Source organism: Hylobates moloch, unplaced genomic scaffold (genome assembly GCF_009828535.3).
Source record: "Hylobates moloch isolate HMO894 unplaced genomic scaffold, HMol_V3 SCAFFOLD_27, whole genome shotgun sequence".
In the NCBI taxonomy this organism is placed as follows: domain Eukaryota; kingdom Metazoa; phylum Chordata; class Mammalia; order Primates; family Hylobatidae; genus Hylobates; species Hylobates moloch.
Genome location: NW_026652302.1, coordinates 4,579,830 through 4,604,369, shown reverse-complemented (window position 1 = coordinate 4,604,369; position 24,540 = coordinate 4,579,830). Strand labels below are relative to the sequence as shown.

Below are 24,540 nucleotides of genomic sequence, written 5' to 3'. Positions count from 1 at the left end.
CCATTCCTCCTGTTTTGTACTAGTGACAGGAAAGTTCGTCTAGAGGTAAAATGTCACAAATCTGCCCACCTCCTCTACTCTCTCAGGGTACTCTACAACGTCACGTTTTCTTATCTATTTAATTTGAAATGCCTTCTTTATTTTGGAGAAATTACAAAATAGTGACACAGTCTCCCCAGCCCAAGAAGGAGGAGATTTTTTTTCCCAGTAGGGCAGTTGTTTTATTTTGAATATATAGTCTTCCCTAGAATTGAGGGAATAAATATTGGTATGGTTTTTTAAATATTGATTTCCCTAGGTAGATTATGACTGTAAAATGTATTATTGGATGTGCTTCTCAAAGATTTTACATAATCAGAGAAATTTTGACCGTGAGCCTAATTTAATACTTTTTTGCTCCTTCTGAGTTTTCATAAACTTTTTGTTTTTCCATGGAGTCTATCAGAATCCCAAATCCTCTGCTTCAGTCTTCCTTTCATCCTGATCTTCAGGATATTTTTCCTGGAGTTATTATTATTATTTTATAGTATCTATATAGCTACTATTTCATAGTAGATTGTCCTGGAAAACTTATTGGTGTATCAGAGATAAGTTCAAGGCTAAACTTAAAGGTACCGGGTAGTCAACGGCTCATGTCTATCAGAAAATGATGGAGACTAGAAAGTAACATACATGAGTGGTTATCATTTTAAAACTAGAGAAAGTCATGGAAGTTGGTAGGGGGGACTTTAAAGGTGAAAGTTCAGATTTTGGTTTATCAGAGAGGAATGGAAAATAATGTATTTTAAGGAGACTCTAAGTATCCAAAGTGTAAGTTAAGGTTTAAAATATTACTTTTGAGTAAAACAAGAAGAAAAGAGTTTAATGTTTTCCTGTAAGAGAGTAGGTTGTATTGGATAGTCATGATGTTCAGATTTTTATTTATTTTGTAAATAATTTTGTTTTGTTAAAAATTTGTGTTAATTGGGCCAGGCACGGTGGTTCACGCCTGCAATCCCAGCACTTTGGGAGGCTGAGGTGGGCAGATCACCTGAGGTCAGGAGTTCAAGACCAGCCTGGCCAATATGGTGAAACCCCATCTCTACTAAAAATACAAAAATTAGCCGGGTGTGGGGGCAGGCACCTATAATCCCAGCTACTCGAGAGGCTGAGGCAGGAGAATCGCTTGAACCTGGGTGGTGGAGGTTACAGTGAGCCCAGACCACGCCATTGCACTCCAGCTTGGACAAGAGTGAAACACTATCTCAAAAAAAAAAAAAAAAAAAAAAATTGTGTTAATTTTGCTGAGGTGGTCCTGAGACTGGATAAAAAATTGGAGCACTATATTCTTCTAGAAACACGCACACATGTTTTTTAAAATTGTTTTACCTGCACATTTGAGTTCATGATATTTCTGTCGTGTCACATTTGTAATGTAGTTCATTATTTTCATCATCTTCCTGAAAAAGGCAAAATCAATGGGAAATTTTTCTTCTTAATATTGAGTCACATAGGACTAATTTATATTTACCTTTGCAAAGCAGGGAAATATGTGAATAAGAGGCGTGAATCTGCAATTGCTAAAGCAAATCAATACATGTGAAGGAAAAGCAAAACCCTATGTAGGCCTATGTAGAAACCTTATGCACAGAACTAAATGCTTGTTAAGTAAAAATTCCTAATCCTTATCCTCTTATGCCATTTTAAATTAACTCTAAAATTAGTATTGGAAAAGTCTCCCTGATTTGTTCAAATGGCTGATGCTTACATGTCATTTTGGATCCAGAGATGCAAAATATAAGAGCTTCATACATAGGTTGAATACTTTTCTAAACTGAATTAGGGTTTTTGAATAAAATACCAGGGTATTCAAAATGAATGATTTTTATCTGACTCATTAAGAAGTAAAAATAAATATTTTATTACACATGTAATATTATTTAGTTTTACAAACTGTTAATATCATAATAATCTCAAGAAGTTCTAAAAATGGAGATAATTATGGCAGCAATAAAATATAAAGTATATGGAATTATATATTTGGCTATATATTAGTCATACATTTTTAGGGCCTGATTTATATTTTTTTCCCCGGCAGTGTTTTAGTTACATTTTTCCACAGTTTTTCTAAAAAAAAAAAAAAAAAAAAACTGTATCATTTTGTAATTCTTAGTTTGTCAGAGAAACCAACTTTATCTCAACTTCATTAAAGAGTAATAATAAATTAGAATTTAGTTGATGTAAGAGTTGCCAGTACCAAAATGGTGTGGTTTATGCCAAGCAGTAATAAAATGGAGCCAGGAGGCCATGAAGTAAGGGAGCACACACTTGTATGCCTATGATGGAACTTATCCCAAGAAATTCCTCAGAACCATAGTATTCCAGATAAGCTGCTTGCACAAGGACGTTTGCCTAACAAGAGCTGCCTTCATCAGTGAGCTAATGTGGATTCCTGTAACAAGCTCCTGGAACCAGTGGTCTTTGTTTCAAAACAGTTCATGTGGACTTTTTTTCTTTCAAAAGCTTCCCCTTGCTTCAGCCTCTTTGCATGCACCTGTGGTGGGCCATAGCAAGCATAACCCGAATTGCAATTTCTTGCTGTTCTCAATAAACTCTTTGTTGTGGAGAGTTGGTCCCTCTATTGTTTATTTTAGGTTGAGATTAGCATAGAATTTTGTAAAGTCTTGGAGGTATATCCATGCCAGGGATTAAATTGGATTCTATTCCCAAGTAATTTTTGTTCTTGAGGATACTCTAAGGAATTATTTGTGTCTGCCTTAATTATTAAAAATAATTTTGTTTATTCAGTTCAATAGAATTGTACCTTTTAAAATAGTTATAGTCCTTAGATACTGTTTTGTTATAAAGTATTTTGTTTTGAAGATGTCTTTAAATTTACTGGCTTCAAAGATAACTTCTGCATTATTCCTTGGGCTTTCCTCTTAGTTCAATTTAGAAGGAACAGAGAAAACACAAACATTTAGGTAAATAATGGAAATAGGATTCACGTCATAAAATAATACTTTGCAAAATTAACAAGTTAGCAAATATACAGGTGATGTTAGTTTTTTGATTAATAGCAAGAGACAGAATCTGAAGGGTTAGAGGAAATGCATAAGAATCTGAAAAAATAAAAGGATCTGGAGAAGACAACCTTAAAGGTGATGATCAAGAAATCTGTGTTGTATAACGGGGCTGTTGAGGCTCAAGGAGAACAAATTTTAAAAGTGGCAGGAGGTATGGAGAAAGCTATGTTGGTGATGCGAGTATTATGGGCTTCTCGAAGCTTGGTTCTGACTGGCAAAAAGTGGGAGGTCAGAGCAGAGTTGGCTGCTTGTAATGGGAGTGGGGGAGAAAGCAACTCTTTAAAAAAATTTATGTCAAAATGGTATTCAGTGGTCCATCACATTGAATCAACACACCTTTATTGAAAACATATTATTTAGCACACACTCTAGGGGTTCATTTCTCTTATTCTCTGAACTTGAAATCCTTTTCTTGTTGATCTTTCATATGGGTCACTAAACAGATTCTATTTTACCTGATTAAATAAATGGTAACAAGGCCTAGGTCTACTCCTTCGATTTTGCTGTATACTTACTTAGCAGTTCACTTTGTCAGACTTCTACCCCCTCTACAAGATTAAGAAAATTAGTGGTTACAGTGTCATGCAATTCTATTCGGCTTGAAAAATTATTGAGGCATGTTTTTCCACCTTTTTAACCTTCATTTATTTATTAGAAGCATTCCCTTAAGTGTATGATGAGTCAATATTGGTTTTGCCTGACTCCAGTAAAGTCAAAGCATTATTTAATTTAAAATGTGTGCATGTTAAGTTCCTTTCTTAGCATTTAATTGGAGACTTTTTCCCACAGTTAGCTCACCAAAATGTTACTAGGTTCCTCTGTGGCTGTCTGCTATTTGAGCAGACAAGCAACTAATTAGAATAACAGAACAACATGACTGTCATTCCTCCATTCTTACAGGTTATTTTTAAAAAGAGATTTTATTTAAAAAGAGAAAATACGTATTATATTAAGGAAATATAAGATCCATACTCTCCTTGAGGCATTTTTTCACTTCACCATGCCAACATTCCTTTATTCCCTATCATACTACCGATCAAGAAAGAAATGGGAGGTTTTCCTAAGTAAAGAAAACCTCTCACACATAAAAATTCAAACTGGGAAAGCAAATGTATCAGGGGGCGGCTTTTAATTTGACAAAAGATCTCCCACATTACAAAAGAATTTTTCTAAAGATTACTTTATGTAGACAACTCCCTCAGTGTACCGAAAATCAAAGAATGTTCTACATTTTAAACACGTTTTAAAATGGGCACACCTGTTCCTAATATTCTTATGTAAATGGACCTATTTACATGTGAGACCCAATGTGGTGGGTAAATGAAAACCAGTGTGTGAGTTACTCAAGTTTGTTAATGATGTTAGAGATATAGTCAAAATAGCTCAGTCTGCTCTTGCTATGCTATTTTGTCCAGCCAATCTCTCATCCTCCCTTCATCCTAATTCCAGAAGAGAGGATAGGAGTAAAAGCAAAATCTTATTCCAAAAAACACACTCTGGAAAGAAAGAAAACATTATTGGATAATACTCAGTTTGGGATTTGTTGTCTCCTGTCTAGTTCTTATACCCTTAGAATTGAGATAATTCATTATTTGTCACTCAGGTAGGTTTTGAGTGAACTGATATATTTAATTAGATCCTTAAAGCCCATAGGATTTATACTGGCCATTTCTGTCCGTTGTGAATCTGCTCATACTTGTTCTTCATGAAACTATGGAATAATTTTTCCTGTATTTTCATGTGTCAATCTGAAAGGAACTTAGGTTCTCCAGAACAGAGGAGTTTATTTTAGCAGAGGATTGTAACCCAGAAAATGTGTCCTGAGCCAGATCACAGGCACATCAAGGAGATTGGGACCAAAGGGAGACTTTTTTAAAGACAAAGAGAAGTCTTCATAAACTGTTTGTTAAACCAGAAAGATCATTGGTTACAAGGGCTTGCTGTAAGAGTTGGCGACAAATCATTGTTAAAGACATCATTACTAGACAGGTGTCCTTGTGCAAGCTGCTTATCTGGAGCTTTGCAGTCTAGGGGAATTTCCTTGCTAAAGGTCCTGTACAGGCAAAGGTGCAGTAAATGCAGGAATGTCTACTATAAGGCCTTTACAGGCATTTGTGAGTGAGGGCTCCCCCTTCATGACCTTCCAACTCCATTTGCTAGGGTTTGACATAATCGATTCCATTTTGGTATCAACAGCTTTTACACATGGATAGTTCAGAATGGAAGCTCCTGCAAAATAATACTTTTGTATGTATTTTTTCCTGGTATCTAGTACCTGTGCCACATAGTGAATGCCTGAATAAAGGACCACATATATTACAGTTGTTAGATTTTCTTAGCGACCCTATTGTTTAAATGACTTATAATAAGCACTTACTGTGTGATGATAAACACTATGCTATTTATGTCACCTATACTTCTTACTTAACATTAACACAACTCTACACAGTTTGGAATATTACTGAAATAATCACTCTATGGCTAAGAGAGTAGAGCACGTATGGGTTAAACTCTTGCCCAAGGTCAGACAGTGAGTTGACTTGTGTCTTCCCATGTTGTCGCTGATGCATCTTCTCCTTTGCTGGCTCTTGTTCCCTTTATCCCTTCAGTAATATAAAGAAACTACAGCTTTTCGTTCCCAATAGAGTGAAAATACACCACTCATTCATTATTTTTCAATTATAGTGCAAGGACGAGCAGTTTACCCTAATACCCATTTCTCGTTTGGTTGGGAAATTCACCAACAGAGCAGAAAAGCAGTGGGGAGAGACCTCACGGGAAACACATACAACTTTGAGATAAACCCTATTTTTGTTTTAATGTTAAAATTTAACTTTTAATCCCTTCGTAGTATTTACACAACTGTCAGTGAAATGATAAATCTTCTAGCTCATTTCACAAGAGGGCAGCACTTTCTTTTAAAATTTAAAGTAAGACTAAAAAAATACAATCAAATTAACGTTTTCCATCATGAAGTGAAGCTTGAATGATTTCCAGGAAGATGGGAGCCTCTCTGTCCTGGGGGAAATTTATGAGTTAAGATGAGTGCAGATCTGCAGGGTAACTTGCGATCCTTAGAAAATGGAGCGATGGATTAAAATCAAGCCCTAGAATTTTTGACTTGCAATTTGAATTTGGAGACTATTTTGGTAACTTCATAAATGTGTAAAAGTCTGTCAAGATCATGTCTTTCTTTTCTATTACGGCAAAACATGAAGAGTGAATCATTTTAATATATTCAAATTGTTTTGCTCTTATCAAATAAAAAGTATTTATTGAGCAGTGGTTTTATGTTTACGATTCTATAGGTCATTTGAGGGACAAATAAATTTAACTTTTTTCTTCTTTATTTAAAGAGCTTAACTCCCTTGGGGTGACAAGGAAAGGAAAGCACATTGGCAAAACAACCTGTAAACAAGCCAAGGCAACATGTAAATAAGGTACAGGGTAACAGTACAGCATAATGGAGATGGCCGATTTGGATAGGAAATTGTTGAATTAGGATTATCACACAGGGCTTTGAGTAGAAGGTGGAAATTGAATTGGTCCTCAGTGGATGGATAAAATTTGAATAGATTAAAAACAAAACAAAACATGAGGAGGCTATTAAGAAAATAGAATCCTGTCAACAGAGAAAAAGTACAAAGTGCATCAGGGCATGCTAGGAAAGCCTGTTGTTTAGAATATTGTAGGAATGATGCCTGGTAGGTAGGATAAGGCTGTATTGTGGCACCTTGAAAGTTAGGAATCAGGGCTGCACTCTCCAATACCATTGCCACTGGTTGTATGTGACTATTTAAATTTAAATGAATTAAAATTAAAATCAAAATGTATTTCTCCAGTCACATCATTAGCCACATTTCAGATGTTTAATAGCCATCCTATTATTGAACATCACAAAGATGGAATATTTTCATTATCACAGAAAGTTCTATTGGACAGCACTGCATCACAGTTTAGTTATTTTGGGGTTGGAATATGGAGAATCATTAAAGAAACGGGATGATACGACAGTATAAAGAATGTTTGAATTTTAAATCTGTAAGCCGGGAACTTCTTTTTTTTTAATGTTAAGTGTTTTCGATGGAGCATAAACAGAACTTGCCAGGTATAAGCATTTTGTATAAGTGTTCTAAAAACTGTCATATTTAATTTTGATTTTAAATTAGCTACTAGTGTACTAGCTTTAATGAGGAAATAGAAGGTGAGCTAAAAGAAGTAACTTTTTCATTAGTTTTCGAATTCAGTTAGGTTTGTCATGCAGCATACAGAACTTGAGAATACAGAGAGAGATTGGATTCAGGAATGATGGCTTGAAGAAATCCTGTGAGGAGATGTATTAGCTCATTCTCATGCTGCTAATAAAGACAGACATACCCAAGACTGTGTAATTTATTTAAACAAAAGAGGTTTAATGGACTCACAGTTCCACATGGTTGTTGAGGCCTCACAATCATGGCAGAAGGCAAAGGAGAAACAAACGCACATCTTACATGGCGGCAGGCAAGAGAGCTTGTGCAGAAGAACTCCCCTTTATAAAACCATCAGATCTCATCAGATTTATTCACTATCATGAGAACAGCATGGGAAAGGCCCGCCTTCATGATTTAATTACCACCCACCAAGTCCCTCCCACAACACATGGGAATTATGGGAGCTACAGTTCAAGTTGATATTTGGGTGGGACACAGCCAAACCATAGCAGGAGGTGAAAGAGAAGAGAAGAGAAGCAAGAAATATCAAAAAATATTAAGGTATTTTGATATTTAAGTAGTGTGTATATGTGGGTGTATTAATTGGTGATTCCAACTTGTTTTAAAGTTTTGAAGTTGTTTGAGATGATATGTATGAGATAATTTAGTAATTCAGTAATGACTTTTGGTTGTCTACTATATGTTAGAGACTGTTGTAATTTCTGGGGATACGTCAATGAATACAATAAAGCATTGCTATTTTAGGAATGGCTTCACTGATGTGATGAATATTTTATTATTCAATGTGGCTTTTAATAATTACTGGTCATAGGCCATGGCTCACGCCTGTAATCCTAGCACTTTAGGAGGCCAAGGCAGGCAGATTACGAGGTCAGGAGTTCGAGACCAGCCTGACCAACGTGGTGAAACCCTATCTCTACTAAAAATACGAAAATTAGCTGGGTGTGGTGGCACGAGCCTGTAATCCCAGCTACTCAGGAGGCTGAGATAGGAGAATCGCTTGAACCCAGGAGACGGAGGTTGCAGTGAGCCCAGACTGTGCTACTGCACTCCAGCCTGGGTGACAGAGCAAGACTCTGTCTCAAAAAATAATAATAATAATAATAATTACTGGTCATTGATAAATCTTCATGTAACCTATTTATATTTTATTTTAAAATTTTGTTGTTAATAATAGCCAATGTTAACTCTTAACAAGTTTTCTTTGTGGTAAAAAAATGAAGAAATATTTTAAAATATCATACACTTAGCTTCTCTCAAAATATTAGGTTTGTTCAAAAGTAATCATGGTTTTTGCTGTTAAACCAACCGAAATAATATACTATAATAATATATTTTTAGAGTTTTTATCAATTTTTTTGAAATATATGAAAACTAGTGGAACCCTCACCTCTGAAAAAGTCAATGCAGGCATTTCTGGTATACATATAATAATAAGAAAGTCTTAATTGTCCTGTAACTAAAACTACCTAAATCTCAATAAATTTTTGTTGAAACAAATGTGCAATTATATAGTACTAGTGAATGTCTTTCTTGATAAGAGTGTTTGCTCAAGTGTTAGAGGAACATTCTACACAGAAAAATCAAGGTTCAGACAAGAGTTCCAGGGTCAAGCAGCTAGATAAGTGTCATAAAGGAAATCATGACACAGGTCGTTTGGTTTCAAGAGTGTTATTCTTTCTTATTTATCCCATGAAATATATACTATAGAGCCAGGATGAAATAATACAAATAAGTAATCTAGTTTACATGTAACATCAATGAATATTTTCTCATACAATTAAAACGTTTTCTGTATTGCTTTTCAGACTATCATAGTAGTAGAATGATCTGACTCAATTTTTAGTGAGGAAGTTATGTTCTGATGCCTTAAGTTCTTATCATCCTGAACCATATATAGTCTTTTCTATACCAATGTTTAGTGTTGTCAATTTGCGTGTTGTAAATATCTTCTTCCAGTTTGTGTCTTGCCTTTTTATTATCTTTATAGTATTTTTTTTATTTCAATAGGTTTTTGGGGGACAAGTGTGTTTGGTTACATGAATAAGTTCTTTAGTGGGGATTTCTGAAATTTTGGTGCACCCATCACCCGAGCAGTGTACACTGTATCCAGTGTGTAGTCTTTTATCCCTCACCCCCCTCCCAACTTTCCCCTGCGTCCCCATGGTGTTGTACTTTTAAAGGCTCTATTACTTCCTAATTATTCCGTATTCTGATTTTAAAGTTAAAACACTCTCTACATCAAATTCTAGATGGAAATTGTACTTTAAATTCCTTTGTTTGGCAATTTCAAATGCAGAGCTTGAGATGACAAGACATTGCAAAGTCCCTCCTACTGTGGCTTAACTTATCCCTAAACAAGAACGTGGCTGATGTCAGTGTCAGATGGTACTTCACCTGTGGATGTTCGTTTCCTTTAGTATTTTGTTACAGTAACCTTCATGGCACATAAAGCCTCCTGTCTCTGAACCTGACAAGCAGGGTCCAGGGAATAAGACTTAATCACTATCACAAGAACATCACGGGAAAGACCTGCCCTCATGATTAAACTATAATTTTCTTTTTCACTTCTGCAACTTAGATCCATGAACGAAGGTGCTATTCACATTGCAGCATCTCTTTAGACACTAGTAGACTCTGGTGCTTTCACTCTGCCACAGTCTAGGTAGGATCACTTAAACCTACTTGAAAGATAAAGCGATGCTTCAATTGCCTGGACAAATCAGGCCAGACATTCATTTTCAAGTGTTATCAATGGATTTTTATAAACATTCCAATAAACTTTAGACCGTAGTATCACAGTATTAGATGACAATAGGGATACTCGTTTCCTTGGGGAGAGAATAGCTTGAGTTATATAATACCTGTTTAGACACAAAGTTGTCTTTTAAGTAAGCAGGAGTTACTAGTTATAAAGTAACTTGTGAGAACAAAAAGGCTTTGTTCGATGTGTCCCTTAGAAAAGCTTACCATTGACCAGCCTACTGCTGCAGAAGGCTTGTTTCTATTGAGGGTTGGTTTGGTAGTGTTAGACCATCTGGCACCTCAAAACTTCTGAAACTTTTAGAGGCAAAAATAATTGTCTCCAGTAGCATTAGCTTTCAAATGTAATGATGACACCCTTTTTGGAATAGGTATCTACCCAGGAAGATAAATGTGTTTTACTTGGGTATTTTCTGTCTATTGATTTAATTTTGTATGAAAATAGAAACACAGGCTGTGGTGAAATTTTCACACAGTATAAAAGATTTAACATTGAAGTGTTTCATTCTAGACACTCAGCTCTCCAATCTTGCCTTGGAGGTCGCCATTATTGCTATATTATAGATCCTTACAGAAATGTTATCTATATCTCATAGATTGTACCTGTACATAACTACGTATCACTCAGCCCCTTTTTGGCATATACATAGGATATGTATGTGCATACATATTAGAGATTAATTATTTGCTCTTAGAAAGTATCCCCCTCTTGGCTGGGCGTGGTGGCTCACGCCTGTAATCTCAGCACTTTGGGAGGCCGAGGCGGGCAGATCACGAGGTCGGGAGATCGAGACCATCCTGTCAAACATGGGGAAATCCAGTCTCTACTAAAAAATACAAAAAAATTAGCCAGGTGTGGTGGCAGGCACCTGTAGTCCCAGCTACTTGGGAGGCTGAGGCAGGAGAATGGTGTGAACCCGGGAGGCGGAGGTTGCAGCAAGCAGAGATCACACCACTGCACTCCAGCCTGGGTGACAGAGCGAGACTCCATCTTAAAAAAAAAAAAAAAAAGAAAAAGAAATTATCTCTCTTTTCCATAGTTGTACAGCATTTCATTATGTGAGTCTGCCATAACTTGTTTACCCAGTTACCTTTTCATGGACATATAGATTGTTTTCAGCTCAATAAGTCAAGTAGGACTTATTGAGTATCATTATACATATGTCTGTAAACATATTTGCAAATTCCTAGTGATAGAATTTCTGAGTCAAAGGTTATATGCATTTCAATATTTGATGGGCATTGTTAAATTATCCCCTACCTTCAAATTTGGCAGATTCTAATAATCTCTAGGAAATGTAATGGCTTAACGTAAAGGAATTCTTCATTTTGTAATCAGCCTACTGATTTCCACGTAAGCTGCATAATACATTGTCTGTGTTCACTGTCTATGTAGGACTCATTGCTCAGAGCAAACAAATGAAGGAAGAGAGATAAAGGTACAGAAAGTAAATATGACTGGAGGTGAAAAAAAAAGGATGATTGTGATATATGACTTTTCGTGGGAAACCATAGTTGTAAGTATGAGTGGTTCATGTGGTTAAGTATTAACTGGTTATTGGTAATATTAGTGAAGATGGATCATGATTAGGGAGTTGAAGTAGGTTTAGAGTGTGATTTTGCAGAGAATCCAGAATGGGTTCCTAAGTAAGAAGATGACAGGGACATGGTTCAGAGTTGAAGCAGTAACTCCACAATGAATGGATTAGCCTCCAAGCATGAGAGAAATCCCACTGCTTAGTATTATACACAAAAGTATAGCTGATCGCGTGGGGTTAGTTTGAACTTCCTCTGTGTTTACCCAATGTTCAGTTCCTTAAATATGTATTCAGATTATAGGAGCAATGCCCTCCTGGGGAAAGTACCAGCTTTTAACTTGTGACTGAAAACAGCACTTTCAATTTTGATTTGTTTTGACATTTTAGTTGCTGTTGTTAAAATTTGTATTTTAATTTTGGCTTTAATTTGCCAAATCTTCATGGCTGAAGAAAACTGGAAAAACCTTTTGAAAACCTTTAAGAGCCTTTTTCCCAGAGCCCTGTGGATTTAGTTGCATATCCTACAGGCTTGTGCTGTCAGTAGACATCTGGAATATGAGGCTTGGCCTCCTGAGATTGTTTCCCTCTTGTCTGATGCATATTTTTTAGGAAGAATATGGTTTGGAAGCATTAACTTGTCTTGGCATTATTTTTAGTCACCTAATAAAGTGCTGTCTGAATTATTAAATATTTAGAAGGTTGCTGAAGGCTGACTCCAGCACCTGGTTGGCTAATTCAGAAGCAAATCAGCTGGTATTTCTCTTTCTGAACCCCTACCCCACCCCACCACACCCCACCTCACCCACCCATTCCCCTGAAGAAGAAAAAGCTCTTTGTACCTCTTTAAATATCTATTGGAATCTTTTGGTTATGTGTTATAGAAAATATATTAAGTATTGAATCTTTTTCTTATGAATCCTAATTTTTATTTCTCCATGACCACCTGTAAAATTATCAAAGTAGTTGGCATTATATTGAAGAGACAAACATTAAAAATAATTCTTTGTGTACAAAGCACAGTGCCTGAACTTCCTGGGATAAAAGGAGAGTTTTCCATTTCATCAGGGGACTCAGGCCTCCATCCTTAGATTGAACTTTTTGCCCTTTAGGGCTGTATATTACCTTAAATAGTTACCAGCTGACACACTTCGCTGCTGGCTGATGTTAACTCGAAAGCTGAAATGTATGGAGTGGTCTCTCCCTAATGGAACTTCAGTGGTAGAAGACAATGAATTGAAAACTCAGATCACGATTAGGGTCTTGAAGCTATTTTATTTTTGAATTCTAAATCCCAAGTTAGAAGGGTTATGAAAAGGAGAATTGTGTGTATTTCTTTCACAAGAAATAAGCTGGATCTTTCTTTGAGTCAGAATGGGCTTACAACAAATAAACTTTTCTCCCCATGCCAGAAGCTCCTCATTTTAGTAATGAATAAGCCATGATGTAGCGATTTATGTGTAATCACCTATTGACCTTCCATATGCTTCACTTTAGAGGCTCCTAAGAAGCTTTTCTTCTTTTCTTTTCTTTTTGTTCTTTGTATTGGCCAATATAAAGAGAAACCTGTTAGAATTTACATAGAAAATATACTTGATCTTTACAGTTTTAAAAATTGTGTTTTGTGGGAAGGGTGCCTTAAGATCCACTATAGGAGTAAGATGTAAAGTTCTTATTTGAGCTGTAAAGAATCTTTTATTGTCTTAATAAAATTACTAAATAGGTCATCTTTTAACAAATTATATGAAATATAGTTTTTAAGTACAAAATATTTGTAAATTGTCCTACCCTTTGAAAGTTATTGGCAAAACCATACGTGTAGCTCTCTTTATTTTGGCATCGGAATGTGGTTTTTATTAAACAATTTAGATTTAGATTTTATTGAGTCCATTGCTGAGTTTTCCTGTGCTTCTATGTGGTTCTGGAACCTTTTTGCTTTCTCATGAAACTCTATGTCTATGTTTGAAACATGGTTTATTTAGCTAGAGATTCCTTGGTTATTCAGTGTTGATCTGATACAGGGATTGGTAGTGTCAAGCATATTCCACCTACTGAGGATCACTGAACAATTTATTTGCACATTGGCTTAAATTGGGAAAATGTCAACTACTTCAAATGTCATCATCTAATTTATTAAGTCTCTCTGGTGATGTATTGCTTTCACTGGAGGCATCTATTTTTTGTTTTAATAATTACAGGATTACAGGTGATAATGTATCAAAGAGGTGGTTGATAAAAAAGGACTGTGGAACTGTAGGTATATTACCAAGATGATATTTTGTGTACTGACTTTAAACTAAGAAAGTGAGACAAAGTCTCACTCTGGTTGCTCTGGCTGGAGTGCAGTGGCACGATCTCGGCTCACTACAGCTTTGACCTTCTGGGCTCAGGTGATTCTCCCACCTCAGCCTCCCAAGTAGCTGGGATTATCGTCATGGGCCACTACATCTGGGTAGTGGAAAGTACACTTTATCTTATAGATATCAAACACAAATTCATGATGAAATGTGCTCACTTTTATAAAAGCAACTCCCATTTACAAGTCTTTTAATGTATCAGTTATCAAAGAGTGCAGTACTTTTGAGTAATATATTAGATATTTAGCTATTTGAATTTCACGGAATGACTTTGGATCTTTACATGAATAATCTGTTTGACTTTAACACTTAAAAAACATTTTTAGTTGCTTTCTTGTGTTTTAGTGAGAGTATAGTTACCCTGTAATTAAAATTAGTTAAGAATTAAAAAAAAATCTTTTGAATGATCCCATATTCTTTTGATGATCCGTTTTTGAATATGTATCCACTGAGTTTTGTACTCTTTCTTCTAAAGAAGCTACCATCAGCTGGGTGTAGTGGCTTATGCCTGTAATCCCAGCACTTTGGAAGGTCGAGGCGGGTAGATCACCTGAGGTCAGGAGTTCGAGACCAGCCTGACAAACATGAAGAAACCCCATCTCTACTAAAAATACAAAATTAGCCGGACGTGGTGGCGCCTGCCTGTAATCCCAGCTACTCGGGAGGCTGAGGCAGGAGAATTGCTTGAACTCAGGAGGTGTGCGGGTTGTGCTGAGCTGAGATCACGCCATTGCACTCCAGCCTGGGCAACAAGAGCAAAACTCCATCTAAAAACTGACATCCTCTGCTAAGGTAGAAAGAGGCTGCCATCATAGCTAGATTTGTCAATATCTTAGTTTTTGTTGCTGCATAACTGTATATAAGGGAGTTTTCAGTGAGTGTCTTCATTTCTACCTTAGCAGAGGATGTCAGTTCTGAGAGGGTAGCTGACACAAAGGCAACAGTTTCTGGATATTCTACTCTCGAATTCCACAGGGGAACATACTCTTGTTCCTTTCTCCTGTCCAGGACTCAGGTACTTATCAGGCTGATAAAAGTTCCCTTGCTCTTATCTTTTGGGAAGAAGGCCTAATACAAAGGATACCCTTTCTTTTCCCTCATCTTTATGCCTTGTGTTTAGCCTTGGGTGTGGATACAAGATATTTGGGGCTCTAATAATAACATATCATTCTTGTCTTGTTATAAGAGCGCTTTAAACAGAAAGGGTCTACTTTAGAGAAAGACTATGGTATTCCCTGTTGTTCCACGGAGTTTTTGTTTAATTCACCCTTCTGATCTGTGCACGGGGGAATGGAATGGCGTGTTTGCACATGTCTCTGATCCCAGCCATCCAGCACCCTGGGTGGTAGCTGGAAGTTTGCCCAGCTGAGAAAGATTGTTCTTTTTCTCTCCCTCTTTATTTATTTATTTATTTTTTTGTGTGGTGGTGGTGATGGTGCTGGTGCTGGTGGTTTCTTTTGTCTTGTATTTATGTAAAAAGTTTATTTGCTGCTCTTGAAAGATCTCAGCATGTGGCCCCAGAGTCTTTACAGACCAGGTTCCCTGTGGCCACTTTCTGTGTAAGTTTCTTCACCACAGTTCTGATGGTTGGTCTTCATGCTGGTGTCAGTGCTGTTTTGATCCAAACTGTAGATTATTTTTACCTTTGAATTTCTGAATAACCATTAAATTAACACATTTGTTTTTGAAATCAAATGTGCGTTGAGGTGAAACACGTTCTGCTAGAAAGCTCATAAAGCCATTTTGCCCCTGGGGACATGCAGGTTTTTATGAAAAAATAATGAAAATATTTTAAAAGCTTGTTAAAATTTGTATAGATGGGCATATGTAAAACACATGCTATTTAAATACTGATATGAAAATAAGTTAGGAATGAAATAGAAAGAAAAATGATTTGCAAATCCAAAAAATAATACCAACATTGTATACTGTTCCCTGATAGATTTATAGTTTTTCTGGTGTTAAATGGTATCTCTTATGACCCATGATTAAATAAGTGCTAACGGTATTGATATTTAAGCAACTCATTAGCCTTTTAGGAGATGCATATTCTGATTTTAGGGTTTTCCCCCTGCTTTGGTCGATGCCCTGATGCAAAAAAGTAAACTTACTTATATTAAAATTTACATTATTCTACTTGTGATAGTGTTACCATTATAAGCACTGCATCTTTATGATGAAATTCTGCCTACAACTAGAGAAACATGTTTCAAATGGACATTTCTGTTATACTTTATTGGTACACAATATAGCTATGTAATGCAAAGGCAAAATCACATTTGCCTTGGAATGATATCCGTAATATCACTACAAAGAATTTATAATTTGGATTGGAGTTTTCTTCTTTAAAGCCATGACACATAAAACTTCCTGGAAGATGGTGTTTCTCTGAGTGCCAGTAGTAATTTAACATCAAAATGGAAGACACATTCAATGTAGTTATTACTCACATTTTGAGTACAGTAGTTTCTCTCATTAAGTTTTATGTCAGAAACAAGTAAATTCCCTATAAGAAAACAGTCTGAATGACTTTCAGCGGCATCAAAGAGATCAAAACACTTTAAAACTATTTTCTTCATCAGTTTCCTGCTAACACCTTTTTGAAAAATAAAATTAATCAACGCGTATTTCCTTTTGTGATTTGTATTGTTTTGTACATTCACTCCCTTTTCTTTTCATGGGTTGGCTCCCAACTGGAACATGGAACCTGTGATCCATTCAAGATTGAGACAATGTAAGAGATAGAGAACTGACTTTTGGGGCAGGCAGGCCTCCAGGAAGTGGGAGTGAGCTTTCACTTCAAACCGTGTGAGGGGTGGTAGAAAGGGAGGATGCTGATTAAAATAATAAACAACTGCTGGAGAGAGAAGTTGATTACCACACTGCTGTCAGATCAGCCAGGGGAGCTGCCAGAGCCCACTGAGGCTGCTCTCCCCTGCCACAAAGCCGGCAGAAGGGACTAGGAGATTTGCTGCGAGAGCGTTTCTCTGGACAGACAGAACACCTTTTAAAACAACTTCAGTTCTGTTGCATTGACAACATCCCTTAGGCCAGGCTGACCTAGGGAAATGGACTGAAACTAGCTTGGTGGTTACCATAGCAACCCAGGCTGCTGGTGTCTGGGAGAGTGAGAACCGGTGGCCTCTTGTCCTGTGTTTTGGTGTTTCTTCAGCTAAGAGTACACTCCTCCTTCGAACTCTACATAAGTCATGCTCTTTGAAAACTGGCTCTTTACCCAGGATTTTTTTTTTTTTTTTCGTTCTGAAATCAGTCTGAATGGAGGAAGTTGGTAATACTTGGCTTTTTTTTTTCTTCTCTCATGCAAGTTTCCAGGATATAGCTTCTTTTTTTGCTGTGTGTAATTGAGACCAAACTCTAAGCTTGGGGCCCAGGAGAGAACAGTTGTGGCCTGCAGGTCATTAGTGAGGTGAGCAGAAGGGAATCCTGGGCTTCCCAGAGAAAGAGGAGACCATGCCAGCCTCGTGGAACACAGCTACCAGGAAATACAGAAGCAGGTCTATTCCTTGCGAACTCCGAAGTCCATGAAAAAACGGACCCACAGTGGGGTGGCTAAAATGTCCCAGCGCAAGCTGCCGCTGCTGCTGATGGACCATAGCTCAAGGGCAAGGCTTGTAAAGGATTTTACAAAGGATTTTAAAGTATAGCCAGAAAAGATACGGTGTTTAGAAGTTAAACGCTGTTGTCTGAAGGAAGTTTGCCGGAAAGATGTAGGCTTCAAGGGCTACTGGACAATGATTGGTCTGAACTTCAACTTACGGGAACTGCTGACAAAATTTGAAAAGGTATGCAGAAAGCAAACTTCATGAATGTACTTTTTTCCTTTCTTTCTTGCCTTTTTTTTTTCACTATACATTTAGATAGATATTCTATTGACTCTTTGGTGGTTTAGTATAATTTATAAAGAATATTCGATTTTGCTCTCTCCTTTAAAGATGTTTTTCAAGTAAAGGGCTAATTAGCAATTACTTCCCTTGGTCAGGAGGGCTTCTCATGATGCCTGTCACTTTTAGAATTCCACATCAGAAGAAACTCTTTGTACTCAAGTCAGCTGGTAATTTAACTGAAACTTCTTTGGAGAAAAAAAAAAAGAAAATGAAAATAAAATAAAAATCCAGCAACAAACACTGGGTATTGGTGCCAAAGTCTGACTTCGTAGGCATGGGTTCTGTTCCCCATACCCCTCAGGTTTATCTGTCCAGCCACTGCCTGCCGTGCACTGCCCTGTACAGCCTGCGGACTCAGCTCTGAGTGGCAGAAGTCGCTTCACAGTGACAGTGGCACATCTGACCTCCGGCTTTTTATCTGAGCGTGTCTGTTTTAAACATGGAGCGCTTGCATGCCTGTGAAGCTTTAATGCTTGGATTATTAAATTTGCGTGTAGCTCTTTTTTCCATAGGAAGGCTCCTGGCACATTCTAGATGGAGTCTAGCCTGCCAAATTCTACCTTACATTTATAGTTAAAACAGAAAACCTCCACATGCGTGTATGCGCTCCTGCCCTCTTTAGCCTTTGGATGCCAAACACCAATCTTCTTCCAATTTCCAGTCTTTAAAGAAAAAGAAAGGCAGAAAGGGGTGAAGTCCTCCCTCACTTGGTATGTAAGTCAATTATTAATATTTAAAAAGCCGTGCTCAGTGGCTTTCACCGTGAATGCCCCATGGTTCATTGCAAGTACAAATACTGTAGAAGCGAGACTGGATTGAGTCATTAAAAGAATAATGGGCTTTTTCTTACAAATCACAATTGCCAGAGGGAAAAGATGCAACATCATGCCATCTGAAAAGTTTGGAAGCTTTTACAAAACAATTGCAGTCACTGCTTGCCTTTTGATGATAGGAACATTATGGTGGGATGAGTGTGGAGAGAGAAGAATTTAGCTCCTCCTTGGTGGGTGCTCCCTCCTGGACGCAGTTGCTTCTCCCAATCGCTCTCTGCACCTCTACTGTAATGTTAGGATTAGGCTTGTAACACAGGGCGGACTTCGACCTCTCGCTTTAATATGTCGTTAAGCATTTAAATTCCTGAGAGTAAAAGACGGTTCTCCCTCAGCTTGCTCTCCACTTAGAAGGGGCGGGGAAGGCAAGGAATATCTTCCTTATGGCAGCTGGTAACAGCAGGTGACAAACTTTATGACCATAAAGAGGTCTGTTAACTTGTTTTGTATAGAGTTTGTCGGTTTCTTCCTTAAAAGGTATAGAGCCTATGTTACATGAATAATTCATTACTTAGACCCCCTGAGAGGCAGTAATTGTGGACAATAGCTGGACTTTTGTATTGTAATTGCTGCTATTAGTCTTAAAAGTCTAGGTCAGATACCAGGGGTTCCTAACTTGCCTCTGCCTTCAAACCATTTTATTGGCAGAGTTAGAAGTTCTGGTTATATTAGCATGTTTCCCGTTTTAACTCTGAAGCCTTAGTATTTGACTATTTCTTATTCCTATTTTAGCAGTTGAATTGACAGTAAAAGATATCTACTGGCTTCTTCCTGTCAAAGGCTTTATTTGGGATTTTTATATTTATTAATTAATTATTTATTTTTGAGACAAAAGGCAAACTCAAAGAAACCATCCTGATGTAATTCTCCATCTGAAGTTCTCCATATATGTGTATTTTTGTGTTAGGCAGTTTTATAAAAACCTATGTGAAAGTTGATCTCTTAGGCCATATTTTACTTACAGGAAGTTGTCGTACGTGAATGTATTCTTTCCTAAGTGTTAAAATCCTTTGTGTGTTCTTACAAAATCTGTCTCATATATTGAGACGTTGCTTCATTGGTTTATTGGCAGGAAAACTGCAATTATGGAAAAGTATCAGAACTTCACACCTCTCAAATACAACTAACCACCTTCCCCCAACAAAGCAATAATGCCATTTCTAGGGAAAGACCAAGGCCTACTGCTATAATGCAGAAGCCACAGGTTCCCTTCAGAAGCTGAGCAACAGCTGTTCTACACGCAGAGGTAGAGTCCCTTTACCTTCAATTCTCAGTCCGGTCTCTTCCTCAGTATTAGTAACCTGTTTCTAGGGAGAATACTAGCCTTAACGATGTACCACTTTTCATATCAGCAGTTGTCTTTGTTCAGTCTGAAGTTTAGGTGACCACAGTAGAAAGGGGATTTGGCTGTATTCCTGAAGGAATTTCGGGCTTTAAGAAAACGAGCGTCCACTGTTGGACTAGTAGACTCAAATCCTGATACGCTCAGTAGTTGAGACCAACAGCTGAGCAGTAGGCCTTCCGATGGTGGCTAATCGGGAAAGTTATAGACTGGTCAGATCATTAAAATTCCCAGGTGATAGCAGACCTTCAGCATAACGTTAAGACAGCAGTTTTGTTGTGAAGGTAAATTGAAAGGGATATTTTAGTTGATATTTTTCAATGTTGGAGACATCCAGTGGCTTTGTGATTTTTACTGGATATCCACTCATATGAGAATGTTTGGCATGTGGCTGAGCACCTTGTCTCAGCGTGTGTGATGCTGGGATTGTAGTTTCCCAGCACAGGCAGGATGGGCAATTTCTAACCTTGGGTACTCATTTCTAGTCTTCTAGAACCAGAAAGGGCAAGGCTGGGAGTCTCTTGCAGGCAGGAAATATTCTGTTCCTATAAGATGACAGCTCATTACAGATTAGGAAGGCCCAATTGGAGGGAACCATGCCAACTCCAGAGTGGTACCTAAAGAGAAAGAACTTCTTACCAGGGGAGGATGACCCCGTAGCAAGATGTGCCTGCCAGCAAGCAGGTCCTAATCATCTAACGAAGTGATAAGGGATGAGAAGTTGTGACCACGGGCTCAAGGGTGACTATGGGAAGAGTTCACACTCAAAGTTGACTAGTCCACCAACACACCTGTCTGAGATCCGGCCAATAGGTATTTTATTACCACCCTGATTTTAATTAATTTTTTTCCCTGAAAGTACTTCCTAAAGGATGTATCTCATGACTTTAGGGACTATAAACATACTGTCATACTTAAGCCATTTGCATTGTGTACTGTATTTCTTTTGTTTAATAGTCATAGAGGATAGTGTAATGGCCAATTTTAGCTCAGTGACATTTTGAGTGACTGTTGCCTTTTATTAATTTATTCAGATCTGCTACTGGATGGTTAATGATAATCTTAGTTCTCTAAGGGATTTTTTAATGTGTGTGTCTGCTGTGTGTGTCAGTGCCATTCTCTTAGTACCATTCTCTTGGTGACTCCTTGGGCAAAGATGCTTCCCATCATAACAACACAGAGAGAAACCACTCAATGCTGAATTTCTTTATGGCATTTACCTCCTTTTGTGTGACTAATTTTTAAAATTACAATTTGAAGCTCTATTGTATTGCTCAGTTTGCAATATCTCATTTTAAAACAAATGTGTCCTCAATAAGATATAGTAAACACATTTCAAAGTCTACTCATTTATTCCCTACTTAGCAAATATTTGTGAAGTTTGTACCAGGTGCTAGTCTTTAAGTGTATAGATGGAGAAGACATTGATCTTATGGCTGAATGGGAGGATACAGACAAGAACATTTTCAATGACAACTGCATAATTAAGCAAAAGTAGATGAAATTATAAGAGTAATACTAGCCCTAATCTCAGTACTTGTGAAGTCTCTCCTGGAGAAATTACATTTAAACTGAGACTTAACAGATGAGTTTAAGTTGAAGGAAGGAAATGAGATTACATACCAATGTGTGTGCATGTGAGTGGCCCATGGGTGGACCTGTGTCAGGGGAAGAAATTGGGAGCTTTCAGGGTAACAGGGACTGCTTTGACACGGGTCAGAAGTTGAGAAGCTGTGTGCCCCAGGCGTGTAGTTTTAAACAATTGAAATGCAATAATTTTTCTCTGGGTTTTCTGACCTGTTCAGTTTTGATTACACGATCTGATTTGTTTGTTCAGTTTTCATTACACTATCTGAGTTTGTTCCACTTGGTAATTTGACTGTTTTCTACTCTGTTGTCTTACTTTTTTTTTCTTTTGGAGACATGGACTTGCTGTGTTGCTCAGGCTGGCCTTGAACTCCTGCGCTCAACCTATCCACCCACCTCAAGTCTTACCTATATTTGTCATCACAGATAATAGGAAAAGAACATTATTAGCATCGATTTCTTAATTCAGAAATGCTGCTGTAGACCTGATGATACCACCTCTATTGTCACTCAAAAATGTGATTCAATAGAGTGATTAAAATCTGTGAGATTAGTTGTTGGAAGAAAATTTATAGAATAATAATTAAAATCAATAAATGAATTTAATAATTAATGACAATTACTCACTATCCCAGAAACCTCACAAACTGCTTCAAAACATATTTACATATGACATAACCTTTTAAGATGATGTTATTTGCTTATTCTATTATTATTTAAGTACTATATATATGTATTTAAAATCATGATTCCTCATTTTCAAAACCTAAAGCTCTGGCAGTAATCCTGCTGAGCTCCTGATAATCAATTCTGAAATCCAATCTGACTTTCGAAAGGAATGGTGGATTTATTTTCCTCTAATGATTAACTTTGTTTAGTTAGCCTGAGCTTTGGGACATGATAGCAAAGTTGTTCTAACCTCATTTCTTCTTCACCTTCAGGAAAGGGGTCAGAACTCCTTCAGAAAAAACATCACTGTTGCCACATAAGGTTAAGTAAATAGGCGGTGCAAAAATAAACCAAAATTATTTTAACAAGACCAAAAAGGATGAATCTAGTCTAGTACCCATTTAGTTGTTGAAGACTTCCTGGTGGTACTGTTCTAAATCGCTGTTTCCTGTCAGAGATTTCAGACAGTTCTGTTTATTATAATGTGAGGAAATATTTTTGCTTACATATTTAAGCAAAATATGTTTTATTTTCATGATGTTTTATTGATTTGTTTTATAATATATATCACATAATTTGTTTATAATGATTCATAAGCTACTACTTGTAGCTTTATAATCAAGTAGTAGCTTGACTATGAAACATTATAAACAAGTTATGTGATATACATTATAAAATGTTTACAGTTATATCTCTGTGGGCTATATCATTAGAGAAATGCCCAGTTAAGGGCAAAACTTGTATTAAAATCCTAATTATTAAATAAGTATAAAGTAAATAAATAAATGTTTTCCCGTATTTGTGAAGTTTATCTTGATCTGAATAGTGGGTGTTGTTTACAGAAAGACTAACCACTTATCAGTGAACCTCTGTGAGCTTTTGTAGCCATCTTCTGGAGGGCTGTTCTGAGGGTTTGCGTCTTATGCTTTTGATGATGTTTTATTTAAAGTGTGTAGTCCTATTTTTCTAACTCCTGGCTTTTCTTAACCTTTTACATTATACTTACATTGTTTTAAAATACCTTTCAAATGAATCCTTAAGACATTGCTTCTGCCCTGTTTTCAAATGTTAGTTCAACTGCTTGAATATCTTCCCGTGGCCCCTCTGTGCACATGACCGGCTTATGTTAAATGCTTGGAAGAGCATTGCTTTGTGCTTCAAGATGGATTACATTCCCATAACTAATTATCGGTAACCATTTTGTGCTGTTTAAAGTTCAGAAGGGCTTGCAGGTGACAGAGGTAAGCATTAGTAGGGCCAAGTCTCCCAGCTGTGCAATGAGAGTCAGCCCTCTTTCGTGGAACTTTAATTTATTGTAGCATTTGACAGCACATCAGGGTCGTGATCTGACAGCCTCCCATGCTGACATCCTGAGTTTCAAATCAGTGCATCATTGCATAGTGATCTATAAAGAAACGTGATTCATTAACTGCATTTATTTCTAAATTTTCAGTGCAAGCTTAGCCAGGACTTCGCAGTGCAGGCCTCTAAATTATTTTAAGTTCCCCCATTAAACTTTTTAAGTGAAGAAATTGCACAAAATGATTACTACATTTCCTTCCAATTTTTCAATTGTTTGGTTTTCTCCTAGCACTATAGTGGCCAATTTGCCAGTCAATCAAGATAAACCTATTAATCCACTCATACATTGGTATGTGTATCTATGTGTCATCTATCTACTCTGTTTACATCAGGGTCCTTCTATGTAACAGAGACTGTGAGGATACAGAAGAACTATTAAGATGATTTTCTGTTTTGAGGAGCTCTGAGTCTATTTGGCAAAGTTAATGTGCCACCAAATGTCAAATAAAACAAAATAACGTCTGCGGATTTCCTTTTCTTTGATCACGTGTGGTTGTTGATTTTCTTCCCAACTTTTGATGATAATCATGTGTGGAAGGGTTTTCCACATACTGAAAATTATATTCCAACATGAACATACAATCACTGGTAGCATAGTTAAAGAAAGCTTTGTGGAACTGCTTATCATCCTTGGTTGGGCCAGCTATGCAGTCCTGTTTCATTCCCATTCGTCATGGTAGCTGGGTTGGAAAACACATCGCTTGATCTGATGTGAGAAGGCGAATTTTCTTTATGTTCTTGGCACCCAAATGTCCTGATGTTGCGTATGCTCTTGTGAAACTTAGAAAACTATGCATCTTAATGCACCACTACTACTTCTTCTTCCTCTTCTTCTTCCTCCTCCTCCTTCTCTTTCTTCTTCTCCTTCTTCTTCTTCTTCTTCTTCTTCTTCTTCTTCTTCTTCTTCTTCT

At 37.1% G+C, this 24,540-nt stretch overlaps 1 protein-coding gene across 8 annotated transcripts in view; it reads left to right on the top strand.

Moving 5' to 3' along the window:
* Positions 1-24,540, top strand: part of LOC116463082 (utrophin) — a 565,754-nt gene that overhangs the window by 357,262 nt on the left and 183,952 nt on the right. Inside the window, exon 1 of one of the 8 annotated variants that reach the window (XM_058434476.1) lies at positions 17,577-17,737. The exons of the other annotated variants lie outside the window; for them this stretch is intronic. Coding sequence (XP_058290459.1) covers positions 17,687-17,737 — 51 coding nt within the window. The 5' untranslated portion in view covers positions 17,577-17,686. Of the gene's footprint in view, positions 1-17,576; positions 17,738-24,540 lie in introns of those variants that run through there. 8 annotated transcript variants of the gene reach the window in all.